We start from the raw sequence: 16,164 nt of genomic DNA, 5'->3' as shown, positions 1-16,164 counted from the left end.
TACGAAATTGCCAAATTTTAGTACAACCACGTGTTTGTTTTGGCTCAATTTATCCCCTTGGATGAGGTCCTATTACCTTATATGATTATATGGTTATGTATATTGGTCCATTCCCTATTGTAAGACATTGGTATATTGATGCACCCTTTAAAAATTTGGGAGGGGTACCTTGGCCCACCTCTTTATTTTGGAAATTGTCCAATTTAAACATTTGGTATAATAGTATAAGACCCTAATATATATATATATGTATTACTATAAATTTGGGTTGTCCATCTCGTTCCCTTTCATGGGTACGAAATTGCCAAATTTTAGTACAACCACGTGTTTCGTTTTTGACCTAATTTATTCCCTTGGATGAGGTCCTATTACCTAATATGATTATATGGTCATGTATAGGGTCCATTTTCTATCATAAGACATAGGTAGATTGATACACACCGGAAGGGGTACCATAGCCAATCCCTTAAATTTTGCAATTTTTCCTATTTAAGCATTCGCTATCATAGTACATGACCTCAATATGTATCATGATAAATTTGGGTGGTCCACCTTGTTCCCTTTCATGAGTAAAAAAAATGCCAAAATATAAACATAAGCAATATGTTGTATCACGTGTTTGGTTTTTGGCCCAATTTATCCCGTTTGATGCGGTCTTATTACAGTATATTTTTATATGGTCATGTATATAGGTTCATTTCCTATCATAAGACATGAGTACATTGATGCACCCTTTAAAAATTTATGAGGGGTATCTTGACTCGTCCACTCAGTTTTAGAAATTGTTTAATATTTAAGCATTTGGTATCTTCGTACAGGTCTTCAATATGTACCACTATAAATTTGGATGGTCCACATCGTTCCCTTTCATGGGTAAAGAACTACCAAAAATCAAATTTTGGAGGTTATTGACCCTTTGATAAGTATTTAGCACGTTATATGGTTTATTACCTTTATATGTTTATGTTCTCTTTTAAATTTGGGAATTATAAAATAACATAATTTGGTAAACGTTTTCTAGGACCCATTGGTGTTCCTCTTATGGCCAAATATTCAAAATTTAAAGGTTATTAACCGGCTTTATTATTAAATGAGTACATGATTTATTACCTTTTCATAAGACACAGGTGTATTTGTGTACCAATCTTAAATTTTGGGAGGGGTACATTTCTTATTGTCATATCAATAATTGGTAATTGTTCTTAAAATTGGATAGTATCTCATTCATTGGGTAAATCATTATGATCACGTGATCAGTTATTGACCTATGATGGATAATTTGAGAATTGTCAAATGAAATTGAGTCATTGGTATTGATTATTACAGCCAAATATAAACGTAAGCAATACGATGTACCACGTGATTGACCTTGATGAGGTAGTGTACAGGGATACATAGCTAACCTTATTGAATCTTATGACTCATAGTCTTAAGGGAATACATGCTACAACACTGGCAAAGTTATTGTTGATGCAATTTGATTGGTTGATCACTATCTTTCGTGCAATCTGATTGGCTGATCACTATCTTTCGTGCAATCTGATTGGTTGCTGATTTTCAAATCTTTGCTGCATTCAGTTTTAAGTTTTGTTTAACATTTAAAAATCTTGGTTTCGTTCAACATTTTGCACTCACTGATAAATATGATCAAAACGGTTTATTTGTTAATCGAATAGTTAAAAACCGGATAAAGTTTGACGGTTAACCGTGAAACGTAAATTTTTTTTAGTTTGAAAATTTTTTGTTTGAAAATTCTTGTTTCAATTTTGTTTGAAATTTTTGTTTGAAAATTTTTTGTTTAAAATTTTTCGTTTCCAAATTTTTTGTTTAATTTTTTTTGTTTCGAATTTTTTTCAAAATTTTGTTTGAAAATTTTTTCGTTTTAAAATTTTGTTTGAATTTTTCGTTTCCAAATTTTTTCGTTTCAAAAATTTTGTTTCAAAGTTTGTTTGACATTTTTAAAAGTTTGTGCACTCATTAGTAAAGAACCGGAACTGTTTAGAACTAAAACCTCTGGCAACATTGTGGTGCAATAGTACACGTCAAAACATGATAATGCAACGTCATCAGTTTTGCATCATATATAAGTATCGTTCGAGTTAGTATTCATGATAACATCATCATGGCTACTTGTCTGCAGTTTCTAAACACACGTGATGTGATGAAATCATTTACCAAGATTACTGATTTACAACAGAATGTACCTTATAGAATCTTAGCTAGCCAAAAAATCCCTACAAAGTTTGGATTAAGAATCGTAGTGAAGCTTGAAAATGATAAGAATATAATTTTACCAGCAAGATATTTACCCATGGAAGCATCAAAACAAGAAGAACTGCTGCGTTTCTTAAATACTGGATCTGTATCTTTATGTTACAAAGGATTCTTGGGTCGAAGTCATCAATTTGAATTTAGTACACAGCCAGATTCGTCAGCAATTGTGATGAAATCATGAATTCAAACGTCAGCACATTAGACATAGTTGTATGAATTTGGTTGGTCAGCATGACGTCAGCAACTGTGATGAAATCATGAATTCAAACGTCAGCACATTTCTTTTCAATGACGTCAGCAATAACTATAAATCAACCAATACACTGTCATCCCATGAAATCATTTGAGCAAGTGCATTTCAGGAGGAAAGATGTGTACTTCTAACGATAAAGAATTCCTCTTCGCAAGCTATTATCCAATAAATATATTTCAAACAAAACATGTGATGATTGGTATCAGTGCTAGAACATTTGAACCAGTAATTCGATTGGGCAAAGCAGAACAATTTGGTGTACAACTGAACTTTGAAGAATGGCAAATATTATGTTCACGAATCGACCAAATGAACGATTATTTTCATGATGAGCTAAATGTGACCATAGTCAAATCATTAGGCTCAAATCATGAAGTGGTGCTGCGTACAGTCCTCGAAGAGAAGATGGTGTTGTTACGTAAAAAGAGTACATTCCATGTCCCTCGCAACATGGTGTATCTAACGCAAACGGAATGGAACAAATTCATCAGCGTATTCCAGTGTGTAAAACATGCAGTGGAAGTGTGCAACAAAACAAGTATATTCCTGAAAAAGTACTATTTTGAAAAATGTGTTATGCATATTGTTCAACATGTATCTAGATATTGTGATGGTTGTCAACATCGTTCGTGGGTGCATACCTGTATTGATAAACAGTTTATTTGTGATCAAATGGACATTGAGTTTCCACCAATTGATATTGCAATAGACCTTAAAAGACTTCAACTGGAATTAAAATTATACGCTAAAGATAAACTAGTGCAAGAAGTTCAAAATACATTGTATCGACAATATCCAGAACCACTATCTGGTATGGATGTATGTGGAGTGTAATAAAATGATCCATTTCAATGAATTATGTTTTTTTCATTTCAAGTACAACCCCATATTCTGACGTGTATTATTGCACCATGATAAACAATGTTGCCAGAGATTTTTGTTTTAAACAGTTCCGGTTCTTTACTAATGAGTGCACAAACTTTTAAAAATGTCAAACAAACTTTGAAACAAAAATTTTTAAACGAAAAAATTTCAAAGAAAATTTTGAAACAAAAATTTCAAAACAAAAAATTTCAAAAAAAAATTTTGAAACAAAAATTTCAAACAAAATTTTGAATCAAAAATTCCAAACCAAAAAATTTCAAACAAAAAATTTTGAAACAAATTTCAAACAAAATTGAAACAAGAATTTTCAAACAAAAAATTTTCAAACTAAAAAAATTTTACGTTTCACGGTTAACCGTCAAACTTTATCCGGTTTTTAACTATTCGATTAACAAATAAACCGTTTTGATCATATTTATCAGTGAGTGCAAAATGTTGAACGAAACCAAGATTTTTAAATGTTAAACAAAACTTAAAACTGAATGCAGCAAAGATTTGAAAATCAGCAACCAATCAGATTGCACGAAAGATAGTGATCAGCCAATCAGATTGCACGAAAGATAGTGATCAACCAATCAAATTGCATCAACAATAACTTTGCCAGTGTTGTAGCATGTATTCCCTTAAGACTATGAGTCATAAGATTCAATAAGGTTAGCTATGTATCCCTGTACACTACCTCATCAAGGTCAATCACGTGGTACATCGTATTGCTTACGTTTATATTTGGCTGTAATAATCAATACCAATGACTCAATTTCATTTGACAATTCTCAAATTATCCATCATAGGTCAATAACTGATCACGTGATCATAATGATTTACCCAATGAATGAGATACTATCCAATTTTAAGAACAATTACCAATTATTGATATGACAATAAGAAATGTACCCCTCCCAAAATTTAAGATTGGTACACAAATACACCTGTGTCTTATGAAAAGGTAATAAATCATGTACTCATTTAATAATAAAGCCGGTTAATAACCTTTAAATTTTGAATATTTGGCCATAAGAGGAACACCAATGGGTCCTAGAAAACGTTTACCAAATTATGTTATTTTATAATTCCCAAATTTAAAAGAGAACATAAACATATAAAGGTAATAAACCATATAACGTGCTAAATACTTATCAAAGGGTCAATAACCTCCAAAATTTGATTTTTGGTAGTTCTTTACCCATGAAAGGGAACGATGTGGACCATCCAAATTTATAGTGGTACATATTGAAGACCTGTACGAAGATACCAAATGCTTAAATATTAAACAATTTCTAAAACTGAGTGGACGAGTCAAGATACCCCTCATAAATTTTTAAAGGGTGCATCAATGTACTCATGTCTTATGATAGGAAATGAACCTATATACATGACCATATAAAAAATATACTGTAATAAGACCGCATCAAACGGGATAAATTGGGCCAAAAACCAAACACGTGATACAACATATTGCTTATGTTTATATTTTGGCATTTTTTTTACTCATGAAAGGGAACAAGGTGGACCACCCAAATTTATCATGATACATATTGAGGTCATGTACTATGATAGCGAATGCTTAAATAGGAAAAATTGCAAAATTTAAGGGATTGGCTATGGTACCCCTTCCGGTGTGTATCAATCTACCTATGTCTTATGATAGAAAATGGACCCTATACATGACCATATAATCATATTAGGTAATAGGACCTCATCCAAGGGAATAAATTAGGTCAAAAACGAAACACGTGGTTGTACTAAAATTTGGCAATTTCGTACCCATGAAAGGGAACGAGATGGACAACCCAAATTTATAGTAATACATATATATATATTAGGGTCTTATACTATTATACCAAATGTTTAAATTGGACAATTTCCAAAATAAAGAGGTGGGCCAAGGTACCCCTCCCAAATTTTTAAAGGGTGCATCAATATACCAATGTCTTACAATAGGGAATGGACCAATATACATAACCATATAATCATATAAGGTAATAGGACCTCATCCAAGGGGGTAATTTGAGCCAAAACAAACACGTGGTTGTACTAAAATTTGGCAATTTCGTACCCCTAAAAGGGAACGAGGTGAACCACCCAAATTTATCATAATACATGTTAGGGTCCAGTACTATAATACCAAATATATAAAATGAGCGATTTCTAAAATTTAAGGGGTGAGCCAAGGTACCCCTCCCAGAGTGCACAAATGTACCCATGTCTTATGATAGGAAATGAACCTATATACATAACCATATAACCATATAAGGTAATAGAACCTCATCCAAGAGGATAACTTAGGTCAAAACCAAACACGTGGTACAACGTATTGCTTACGTTTATATTTTGGCAATTTCGTACCCCTAAAAGGGAACGAGGTGAACCACTCAAATTTATCATAATACATGTTAGGGTCCAGTACTATAATACCAAATATATAAAATGAGCAATTTCTAAAATTTAAGGGGTGGGCCAAAGTACCCCTCCCAAATTTTTAAAGGAGTGCACAAATGTACCTATGTCTTATGATAGGGAATAGACCCCTATACATAACCATATAACCATATAAGGTAATAGAACCTCATCCAAGAGGATAAATTGGGCCAAAGACCAAACACGTGGTACAACGTATTGCTTACGTTTATATTTTGACAATTTTGTACCCCTAAAAGGGAACGAGGTGGACCACCCAAATTTATCATAATACATGTTAGGGTCCGGTACTATAATACCAAATGTTTAAATTGGGCAATTTTCAAAATTTAAGGGGTGGGCCAAAGTACCTCTCCCGGGGTGCACAAATATACCCATATCTTATGAAAGGTAATGGACCCCTATACATGACCATATAACTATATAGGATAATAACACCTCATCAAAGGGGATAAAATCGACCAAAAACCAAACACGTGGTTGTACTAAAATTTGGTAATTTTGTACCCCTAAAAGGGAACGAGGTGGTCCACCCAAATTTATCATGATACATATTGAGATCCTGTACTATAATACCAAATGTTTAAATTTGACATTTTCCAAAATTTAAGGGGTGGGCCAAGGTACCCTTCCCAAAAATTTAAAGGGGTGCACCAATGTACCCATGTCTTATGATAGATAATGGACCACTATACATGACCATATAACTATATAAGGTAATAGGACCTCATCCAAGGAGATAAATTAGGTCGAAAACCAAACACGTGGTACAACGTATTGCTTACGTTTATATTTTTGGCAATTTTGTACCCCTAGAAGGAAACGAGGTGAACCGCCCAAATTTATCATGATACATATTAGGGTCCTGTACTATAATACCCAATGTTTAAATTGGTCAATTTCCAAAATTTAAGGGGTGGGCCAAGGTATCCCTTCCAAATTTTTCAAGGGGTGCATTAATATACCCATATGTTATGAAAGGTAATGGACCCCTGTATACGCCCATATAACTATATAGGGTAATAATACCTCATCAAAGGGGATAAATTAGGTCAAAAACCCCCGAAATTTGAATTTTTGGCAATTTTTTACCCATGAAAGGGAACGACATAGACCCCCAATACTGATAGAGGTACATACTATGGTCCTAGGCTACCACACCAAATTTTTAGATTTGGCAATTTCCAAAATTTAAGGGGGGTGGTCCTATGTACCCCTGCCAAAATTTAGGGGTGGGTTATGGTACCCCTGCCAAAATTTAGAGGGGGTGGTCCTAGGTACCCCTAGGTCATTGACCCCGACCAAGGTCATTGACCTTTCACCCCGGTCATAAAAGAGAGTGAGGATGAGTCATTCGGGCATAACGGGGGGCCTACTACTATGAGAGACTAGTCGGCTGAGCTAATACTCCTGCGAGATTTGATTTGTGTTTGTCTGCTGTTCAGATATTACTCTGATGAAAAAGTCAACTTATTAGATATATTATTTCATATGCAAGAACAACTGAAGATTATTTTAGTAAGTTAATGTCTGCTGGTAGTGTATCGAACATCCAGAGAACTAACTGTTAGGCCTTCAGCTCACGGTCTGAGCAAAGAGTAAGAATACTGAAAGCCATGTTCGATTGCAGTTATTGCACATCCATTAGACAGAGTGTAAGGCAAAATAGTTGTATTTGTCGACCTTTCCGTGTTTCTCATGAAGAGTTACAATATGTATAATAGAAGTTCCTTTGTCCTAAAATTATTTCTAAATAATTGTGACAGGAATGATTCTTTTTAACTATGCTTGTGTGAGTGTGGGTGTTATGCAGATGGTTATAGATGTTTGTTAACAGACCCAGTCAAACCTTTCGTTACGGACAGGAATTACTCTATTTAGATGTATTTACCACAAAAAAAAATACTTTCTACAATTTTAAAATAAAGCTGCGCTACAGTTCCCAGCAGGTGTTGCAGCTATGATGGTCTACAATAGAAGTCATCTATCACGTCTCTCTCTCTGTCGAGGATAAGGTATTTACTGAAAATTGTTACAATGCTGAACTCCATGAAGTTTAGTAGAAACTTTTCTAAAGTAACCAACGATTGTCAACAAACATAGTATTCACGTATTGCACAATTCACGCCCTCATATCGTTCAAAGGACAGTAATTACAGTGTGAAACCATTCTCATCCACTATATTCTCCAGACACCTCTCCTGCTGGCTACTAGTTCTTCCGGTATCTCGGTGACTTCTTGGCAGTGAAGAAATTCCACGATGACGTGCGGTTCAGGATTGTTTCCGCAGTTGTTTTTCATGATGGAGTTCTGTCGTTGGCTAATCAATGGTTGGTAAGAATGTGTAGCTTCAGCTGGAGACTGCCTTAATTAACAGCATACTGTAGGTTTTATTTTTTATGATCTTTAAAGTAATGCACCTTAGAAGATCTATTTTTCAGTCATGACCAATCCAATAAGTTGCTACAGTGAAACAGATATAATTCAAATAGGGGTCAAATAGATTAAGGAGAGTCTTACTCTAACAGGCAAAATCAAATCAACCTACTTTTTCTTCTGTATAGTGCTTAATAATTGAAGCTATTCTCGTTCATTAATAACAGTTAACTTCTTGAAATTTGAATATATTACTGTTCTTCTTGTCTGAAATTCCCTACTACATAAAGATTTGCAATCACTTTATTAAAATATCCCTGTGTCAAGGATAATGGAGGATTCAGTTATATATTAACAAGAATAAATGTTTGTCAAAGATTGCTCAATCAATTAATGTAATTTTATTTCTACCAATCCAATTCTTACGTTAATATAATTTTATCAGTAACTGTTTAGTATCTATACTTGACTATCCTTTAATAAATGTAGGAATACAGTATTAATGACAGTGGGAGCAAAAGATTTCTTCTTTTTATTTTTATGCATCATAATGTAGTATACGAGGAGCAGTCAAAACGTTCCTAGAGTTGCGTTGTAACTATTTATTACCATAATATAGGGTTATATTCGCTTAATCGCCTTCAAAATAGGCTCATCGAGAACACACACACTTGTTCCACTGCTGCTGCCATTGCTGAAAACAACGCTAAACGTCTTGTTTCTGTATGTTCCGCAGTTCAGCTGACGTTTTAGTTTGGATGTCTTCTACTGTGGCAAAACGGCTAGCAAAAATGAACATTACCCTCCTCTGTCAGCCTTCCTACTCACTGGATTTAGCACAATCAGATTTCTAGCTCTTCCCCAAGATCAAAACGGGCCTCAAAGGTAACCGTAGAAGGCCTCCAAACCAACGCGACGGATGAACTTCAAAACATACCAAAACAGGACTTTCAGTTTAGTTTCCAGCAAAGGCAGAAGCGACGGAATAAATGTGTGTGGTCTCAAGGAGCCTATTTTGAAGACTATTATGTGCATGTCTACCTATATTGTGATAAAAGAATAATTACAACGAAATTCCGGGAACTTTTTCGGACTTTCCTTTGTATATTTCCTGAGCTGCTAGAGTAATAATACTTCATTTCATTCCTTAATTTATAAAAGAGAAAATTGCATCATAAGCCAATATTCCAATCTGCCGTGTTTTAATTTGTTTAAAATCATCGTCTTGTAACATTTTTCTAGATTGAAAAACTTAGTGTAAATGTTAATTTCACAAATTCTGGACAATCTCTGTAAATTGAGCAAGTTGATATAAATATAAGTCTCAAAACTCTATTCAGTTTCTCGGATTTTATTTTGTGTTGTCATTTTAGAGAGATCTGACAAGAGAAGCCAGAGGAGAAGCAGGCGATGGTGATGCTATTGGAAACAAAGAAAATGCAAGTGAAACATCACTTGGACATCTCATAATTAAACCTAGGAAGACAGCTTCAGAGGAGATGCAAGAAATCGATTTAAGAGATGAAGATGCAATAGACAGAATTATTGAGTTGCAGTTTTCTCGAATAGAGTTGGTTGAGGAATGGGAAAGTCCCGAAGAGGCTTATGATAGACTTCAGACGGATCTTGAAGATTCCTTTCAAATGCAGGAGGATCAAATATCTCAAATTCAGGTTTCAAAATATATTAGTTATGATCGGTAACGTTTATCTTGAAAGTTAATATTATGTGAAGTAATAAGCTTAAAAAGCAACAAAAGGACAATTTAATTTAAGTTTATATTTCTTGAATTAATTGACATCAGAATTCTCGGATAGACCTAATATTCCAACTTACCTATCTACTCTAATTTATCTAAGATAATTTTTTTTGCGCCAGAACACTGACCCGCTGTACATTACAGATTAAAATTCTTAAATGAAAGATGTCATGTTTTATATATATGTATGTATGTATGTATGTATGTATATATAAGCTCTCCACTGATTTCTATCCTTAGCCAATTGAATTCAGTTTCTAATTTGTTTTCCTATCTCTGCAAGATCCATCTTAATATTGTCCTCCCATCTGCGTCTAGGTCTTCCTAATGGTCATTTTCGGTAAACCGTATAAATTATGTAGTTCCTCGTTATGAAGTTTCCGCCATTCCCCATTTCCGTTCCTCTTGAGTCCGAATATTCGTCTCAAATACTTTCAGTCGGAAGTATTTGAATGTTCTTCCCGCAGAGTAAGCGACCATTTTTCGCAACCATACAGAACAACAGGCATGATTATCGTTTTATATATTTTAAGCTTCAAATTCCTCGACAGAATTCGAGACCACAAGAGATTTTGAACCCAATAGTAACACGATTCAACATGCATCAACACAGATATTAATATTCATATCTAAATATGGCTTCTGCCATTGTCCTAGTAATATACAATAAAGCACATTCATATTCGCTGTCCACTTTGAAATAATACAATTTAAGTTGCAATTAAATTGTCAAAAGTCACTATTCGAATCAAGTTGTCTTACAAAGAAGTGGACGGGGATTTTTCCAGATACAAAACCAACATTTTTCTACACAGTGTGATGTGTATATATGAAATGGGGTAAATATTTTCCTCGCAAGGAAGAAATTCCCTTTTGGCGAACCTTGAAATTTCTTTACGAAACGGGAAAATTACCTCTTACCATACGATTAAATCACGTCATGTCCCCAGCGAATCAGAGTGGAATTAGATCAAGTCAGGCAAGTACTACTCATGAAACTTAAAAATATTTTAACTTAGGAGATTGACCTCCTGCGTACACTACTTGTTGGAATTATTTTATAAACAAAAGCAGGTCCGTACACACTGCGATTTCTTAGGTGGTTCAGAAATAAACACTGAGGACGCAATAACAAAGACATTGAGGAACACTACAAAAATTTTAGTTTTATTATTTATAGAACCTTAATCGACGTGAAGATTCTTTTGCAAAGGTTGTACTTTATTGACAGGTATTATAGTATATAGATGCAAAACTATGAAGATTCATCTCTAATTCACGAGTATTTAAATTATTATTATTATTATTATTATTATTATTATTATTAGTAGTAGTAGTAGTAGTAGTAGTAGTAGTAGTAGTAGTAGTAGTAGTAGTAGTAGTAGTAGTAGTAGTATAATGGTGGTACATAATTCAATTTAGTTACATGTTTTTGTATTATGGGAGATATTTCTTATATCTAGTAAAAAAAATAAGTCATTTTACGCACAAATAAATAAAACGCGCTAAATTCAATTCAATTTGTTAAATAAATTAGCAGGAATATTTCATATCTAGTTTTGAGTCGACTTAAAAGATACCTAAAACTTATTCCAGACAGGGAAAAAGAAATAATTTAGGGCGTGCACCCACTCTAACTCTCGGAAGTTACGGACGTTAACGAAACGTATAAAATTATGATAAACAATTTTCTTAGTTTTATGTGCATCTTGAGTATTTGTTATTTTATTTTATTTTATTTTATTTTATTTTATTTTATTTTATTTTATTTTATTTTATTTTATTTTATTTTATTTATTTTGTCATTTCCGTCATTTGACATTTCTCTACTTACTTCATTTTTTTAGGAACTATGTGAAGATACTAAGATACCGTTTATAGAATTAGATGGAGAAATGTCAGAGAGAAAGTTAGAACTTATATTTCTTGAAACTTTAAAGGACAAACTTGATAGAAGGTAGGAATATGCATTTATTTATCTATTAATCATTTAGCTTGCTTTCACATGTACTTTCGTGCTGATAATACTATTTCCTTAGCATATTTAGTGTTTTTTTACTACTAAACAATTACTATAAATATTTTGAACTTAAGGTTGCCGTGAGTTTACCTATAGTTTCTCAAATAAGTAATTTGAATGTGAAAGAAACATATAAAAGAATCGAATTTCATGTAGTTTTCTAGCTACAGAAAATTGCATTGTTATAACCCCAGTTGTGCTAAGTGTATGCCTGTGTTTCTTCATAATCTTTTCTTTTAGTGAATGTTAATGGAAATCCATCTTTTGTGATCATCTGCTACAGAAAACAGTTATCCTACGCTTTGCACAAATTTTCCATTACTCACATGGTGGTTCCATCCTCCTGGCTTATAGCATATAGTAATCATCACCAAAGTCGGTGTGGGTCAATGAAAATTTGATCCATGACCCACTAACTCACCACCACCGTGAGCCACTCTGATCCACCACCCACCAAAACACATTGTCCTCAACTCTGATCCATGAACCACACCCTACTCTCGACTGACTAAAGAGTTTATACTTGTAATAAAACAAGGCTGTAAAATTCGCACTAATCGGAGTCGGAGTTTGAATTTCTATGGTCAATCGCTCAAGCACCGCTCTGTTACAATACCAGTGAATCTGACCTTTACGATATGAAATTGTAAAGTGTTTGTCATGTGCCATATTACAATGAATTTCAATTTAATTATCATATATAATTATATCCTTATTGAATTACGAACACTTTTCAGTGGAAAGTAGGATTAAATTTGAAAGTCTCAAATCAAGGTAAAGTAGACCAACGTAAAGGGAAAAAAAACAGTATAAAATTCGATTGTGTCTCACTAATAAGTTCTATTGCTATTACTACAATGACAATATCAATATCCAAAAGTACCTAAAGGTGTTTTTTTCATATAGATATACCCATCTCAGGTAAGTAAATAGAAACAAATGAAAAAGAAAAAATTAAGGCCTTGAAAGTAAAACGTAGACAAATTCATCAATGTTCAGAAGACGATGTCTAAAATTCACTGAGCAGATTGGGACGGTGGGTTGTTGTGGGTCACTAGATCAGAGTGGGTCAGTGGGTCAGAGTGTGCAGAGTGGATCACGGTGGGTGGTGGGTCGGTCATGTTGACGCACGACTTACTTACAAATCTTGACCCACTTGACCCACCACCCACTGATCCACTCCATCTCTGGCCATCAATAGTCGTTTGATGCGAAACATATATTTCCTCCATACAGGGGCGGATCCATGACGGACTTCTGTGGGAGCGGTGGGTTGTAATACTGCTACTTAGAGCTACTTTTAAGAGCGTCAAAAAATAAACTATATATTTTATTTATATATAAAATAAAAAAGTTTCCTCTTCTGGGGGGGCGATCGCTCCGATCGGCCCCCCTGGATCCGCCCCTGCCTCCATACCTATTGGAAAATATTCAATAGCTGAAGACTGTTGGTAGAGGAATAGTATATTTGTCGCGGTTTGGTCTGCTTGTTTGACTCACCAAAACTACTTCTCTTCATTCCATCTTCAACAGTGATTTATCTGTATCACAAAAGCACAGTAACTCAATGCTAGAGTGCTTATCTCTGGTAGGAAGGATCAATGGTTGGATCCCAGACCACACGAGTTTGTATTAGACAGGTTTTCTGTTTTCCAGCATTTCCTCCGTTTCCTTCCACAATCTTATTCTATCAATTATTTTATAGTTATTCACTTTCATTAATCACGCATCTCCGTTAGTTTATAGTGACCAATCACGAAACGGAAAGCAGGAACCTTTTTTTTTTTTCATAAAACTTATGGCTATATCACCATTTTGAATAAGGAAACCTCCGTATTACATGTATACTTTGTTTCTTTTATCTTTCCACTACTTCATTCTTCTTCTTCTTCTTCTTCTTCTTCTTCTTCTTATTATTATTATTATTATTATTATTATTATTATTATTATTATTATTATTATTATTATTATTATATTTTCTCCAAATTCACGTCTATTATACGAAAAGCTACATACGAGTATCGAGCCTTATTTTTTCTTGTATAAACCAATGAAGCGCGGGAGACTTCCTTCGGTGTAGATGTAGAGGGGACAATTACGCGCAATTTCCCGCCCGCAAGAAACGTCAGTTGCTATCAGTCGGCCAACGACTGAAGACGTGTAGTGAGCAGTTATCGTATTTAAGTTTTCTTTTGTAAAATGACAGAAAAACTTGAGCAGCTACAGTATATTGCATCAAATTTTGCCAAAAGCCGAACTTGCCAAATAACATAACAACTCCTGATTACTAAAGAAGACTATCGTTCCTGTTTTAGTAAGTAAAAATGATCATGTCCTTAGTAGCTTATGGGTACACAAACTGTCTGACACTCAATATTTCAGAGTTCGGGTACTCTGTAGTTCAGTGATTAGATCTCGCTGTCTGTGTATTATGCCTACAGTCGTGATAAATATAAAGTTACTGAAATCCAGACACGTTTCTGGATCTCTCATGTAGAACATGAATCAATGTGATCTAATCCTCGCTTTAGTGTATAAAATAAGCAAAAGATATTATGTTTGGGTTTCATTTTGTATTTCAACTTTATTCAAACACAAATTGTAGAAAACCAATACTAGTTTAATATTACACTGGCATATTAAACTAAGCATTTGTGTAGTCAGCAAATTACTCTAAAAAGGAAGCATAGCTCTATCATGGAGCCTGGCTTTTCACGTACTAAAAGCAACCCAAAAGTCTAGTTTAGAAGATAAAAGTAATTATAATTCACCACACACCCACACACATATATACAGACCTATTGCACAAGTACAAATTATTATTATTATTATTATTATTATTATTATTATTATTATTATTATTATTATTATTATTATTATTATTATTATTATTATTATTATTATTATTACGTTTGTAGTATTCTACCTTATTGAAGCATGGGTCTTGATAGCATGAAAAGTTTAAATTGCAAGCTGCAGGAAATGCATTAGTAAGTTAACCATAAGGAAACAAAAAAATATTTATGAAAGTCTATCAGTTTTAATCTGTGTTCATATGGGTATAAATGCTTACTTTTTTTACGAAAATGAAATGAGAGCAAGCTCGAAAGAAAAAAGATCAGATGCTGTTATGTAATAATATTCTAATAAATTCGCATATTCTGCACATTCAATCAGCAAATGAGAGCAACGAAGTAGATGTTCTAATTGTGTTAACATATTGACTTTTTTAAAAATATTTTTCTTTCATTTTCTACTATAAACATTTGTTGTAAAAGTTAAAGAAGTTGAATAAACACATAACAGACGAACTTCATTTTAGGGCTAGGATATCGCTTAGTTGAACTGGACCACTATTTCCCCCCTGTGTCAACACCCTGTGTTTATATTAAACATGAAATTAAATAAATATAAAGAAACGACGGTTCAGTTTCAATTGCCTTTGAACTTGAAACAGTGGGTGAATACTTGCAAGCCCACTGTACGTACGAAGGCTACTATTTATATTTTGAGCCTTGGCAACTCTGATTGTAGTTAAGCGCTATTTTTTGTTTGCATAGAAACGTTTGACATTGTTGATCATAACGTACTTCAAATGTTTTGTCAATAGCTTTATTTGTGCTTTTACGTTGACTTGAACATTGCGTGACAACAGAAAAATGGAATTAACCCATGACAATTTCCGTGCGATGATTTATTACTATTTTCGACGTGGATTATCAAGACAAGAGTGTATCGATCAACTTACTTCCACGATTTGGCGATGAATCCCCATCCTTTGACACTGTGAAACGCTGGTATAACGATTTTACTCTTAGCTGCCATTCGTTCACTGACGAAATTCGCGAAGGTCGTCCAAAATCAATTGTTACTCCAGAAAACATTGATGCTGTGCAAACCCTAATACTGCAAGATCGTCATGTGACGTACTGTGAGTTAGAGGCAACACTAGGCATTAGTTCCACCAGCACATATAAAATATTACCTGATCATTAGCTGTGAGAAAGGTTTGTTCTCGTTATATCTCACATAATTTGACAAAAAGTCAGAAAAAAGCTCACGTCGATTGGTGCACACAAATGCTCAATAAATAAAATGGCTGTCCTTCAAAAGACGTATATAAGATTGTAACAGGTGACAAATCACGGATATATGCATATTACCCGGAACGTAAACAG

General features: G+C 33.9%; 1 protein-coding gene across 1 annotated transcript in view; it reads left to right on the top strand.

The window, feature by feature from the left end:
• LOC145675234 (adenylate kinase 9-like) overlaps positions 1-16,164 on the top strand; it is a 296,882-nt gene that overhangs the window by 227,189 nt on the left and 53,529 nt on the right. The window contains exons 21-22 of the mRNA XM_081745616.1: positions 9,581-9,880; positions 11,814-11,923. Coding sequence (XP_081601742.1) covers positions 9,581-9,880; positions 11,814-11,923 — 410 coding nt within the window. The remainder of the gene's footprint in view (positions 1-9,580; positions 9,881-11,813; positions 11,924-16,164) is intronic.

The sequence above is a fragment of the Thermobia domestica genome, chromosome 18, assembly GCF_964235325.1.
Source record: "Thermobia domestica chromosome 18, izTheDome1.hap1.1, whole genome shotgun sequence".
NCBI classification, from domain to species: domain Eukaryota; kingdom Metazoa; phylum Arthropoda; class Insecta; order Zygentoma; family Lepismatidae; genus Thermobia; species Thermobia domestica.
The sequence above is the reverse complement of the archived record's forward strand: the minus strand, read 5'-3'. Positions and strand labels throughout refer to the sequence as shown.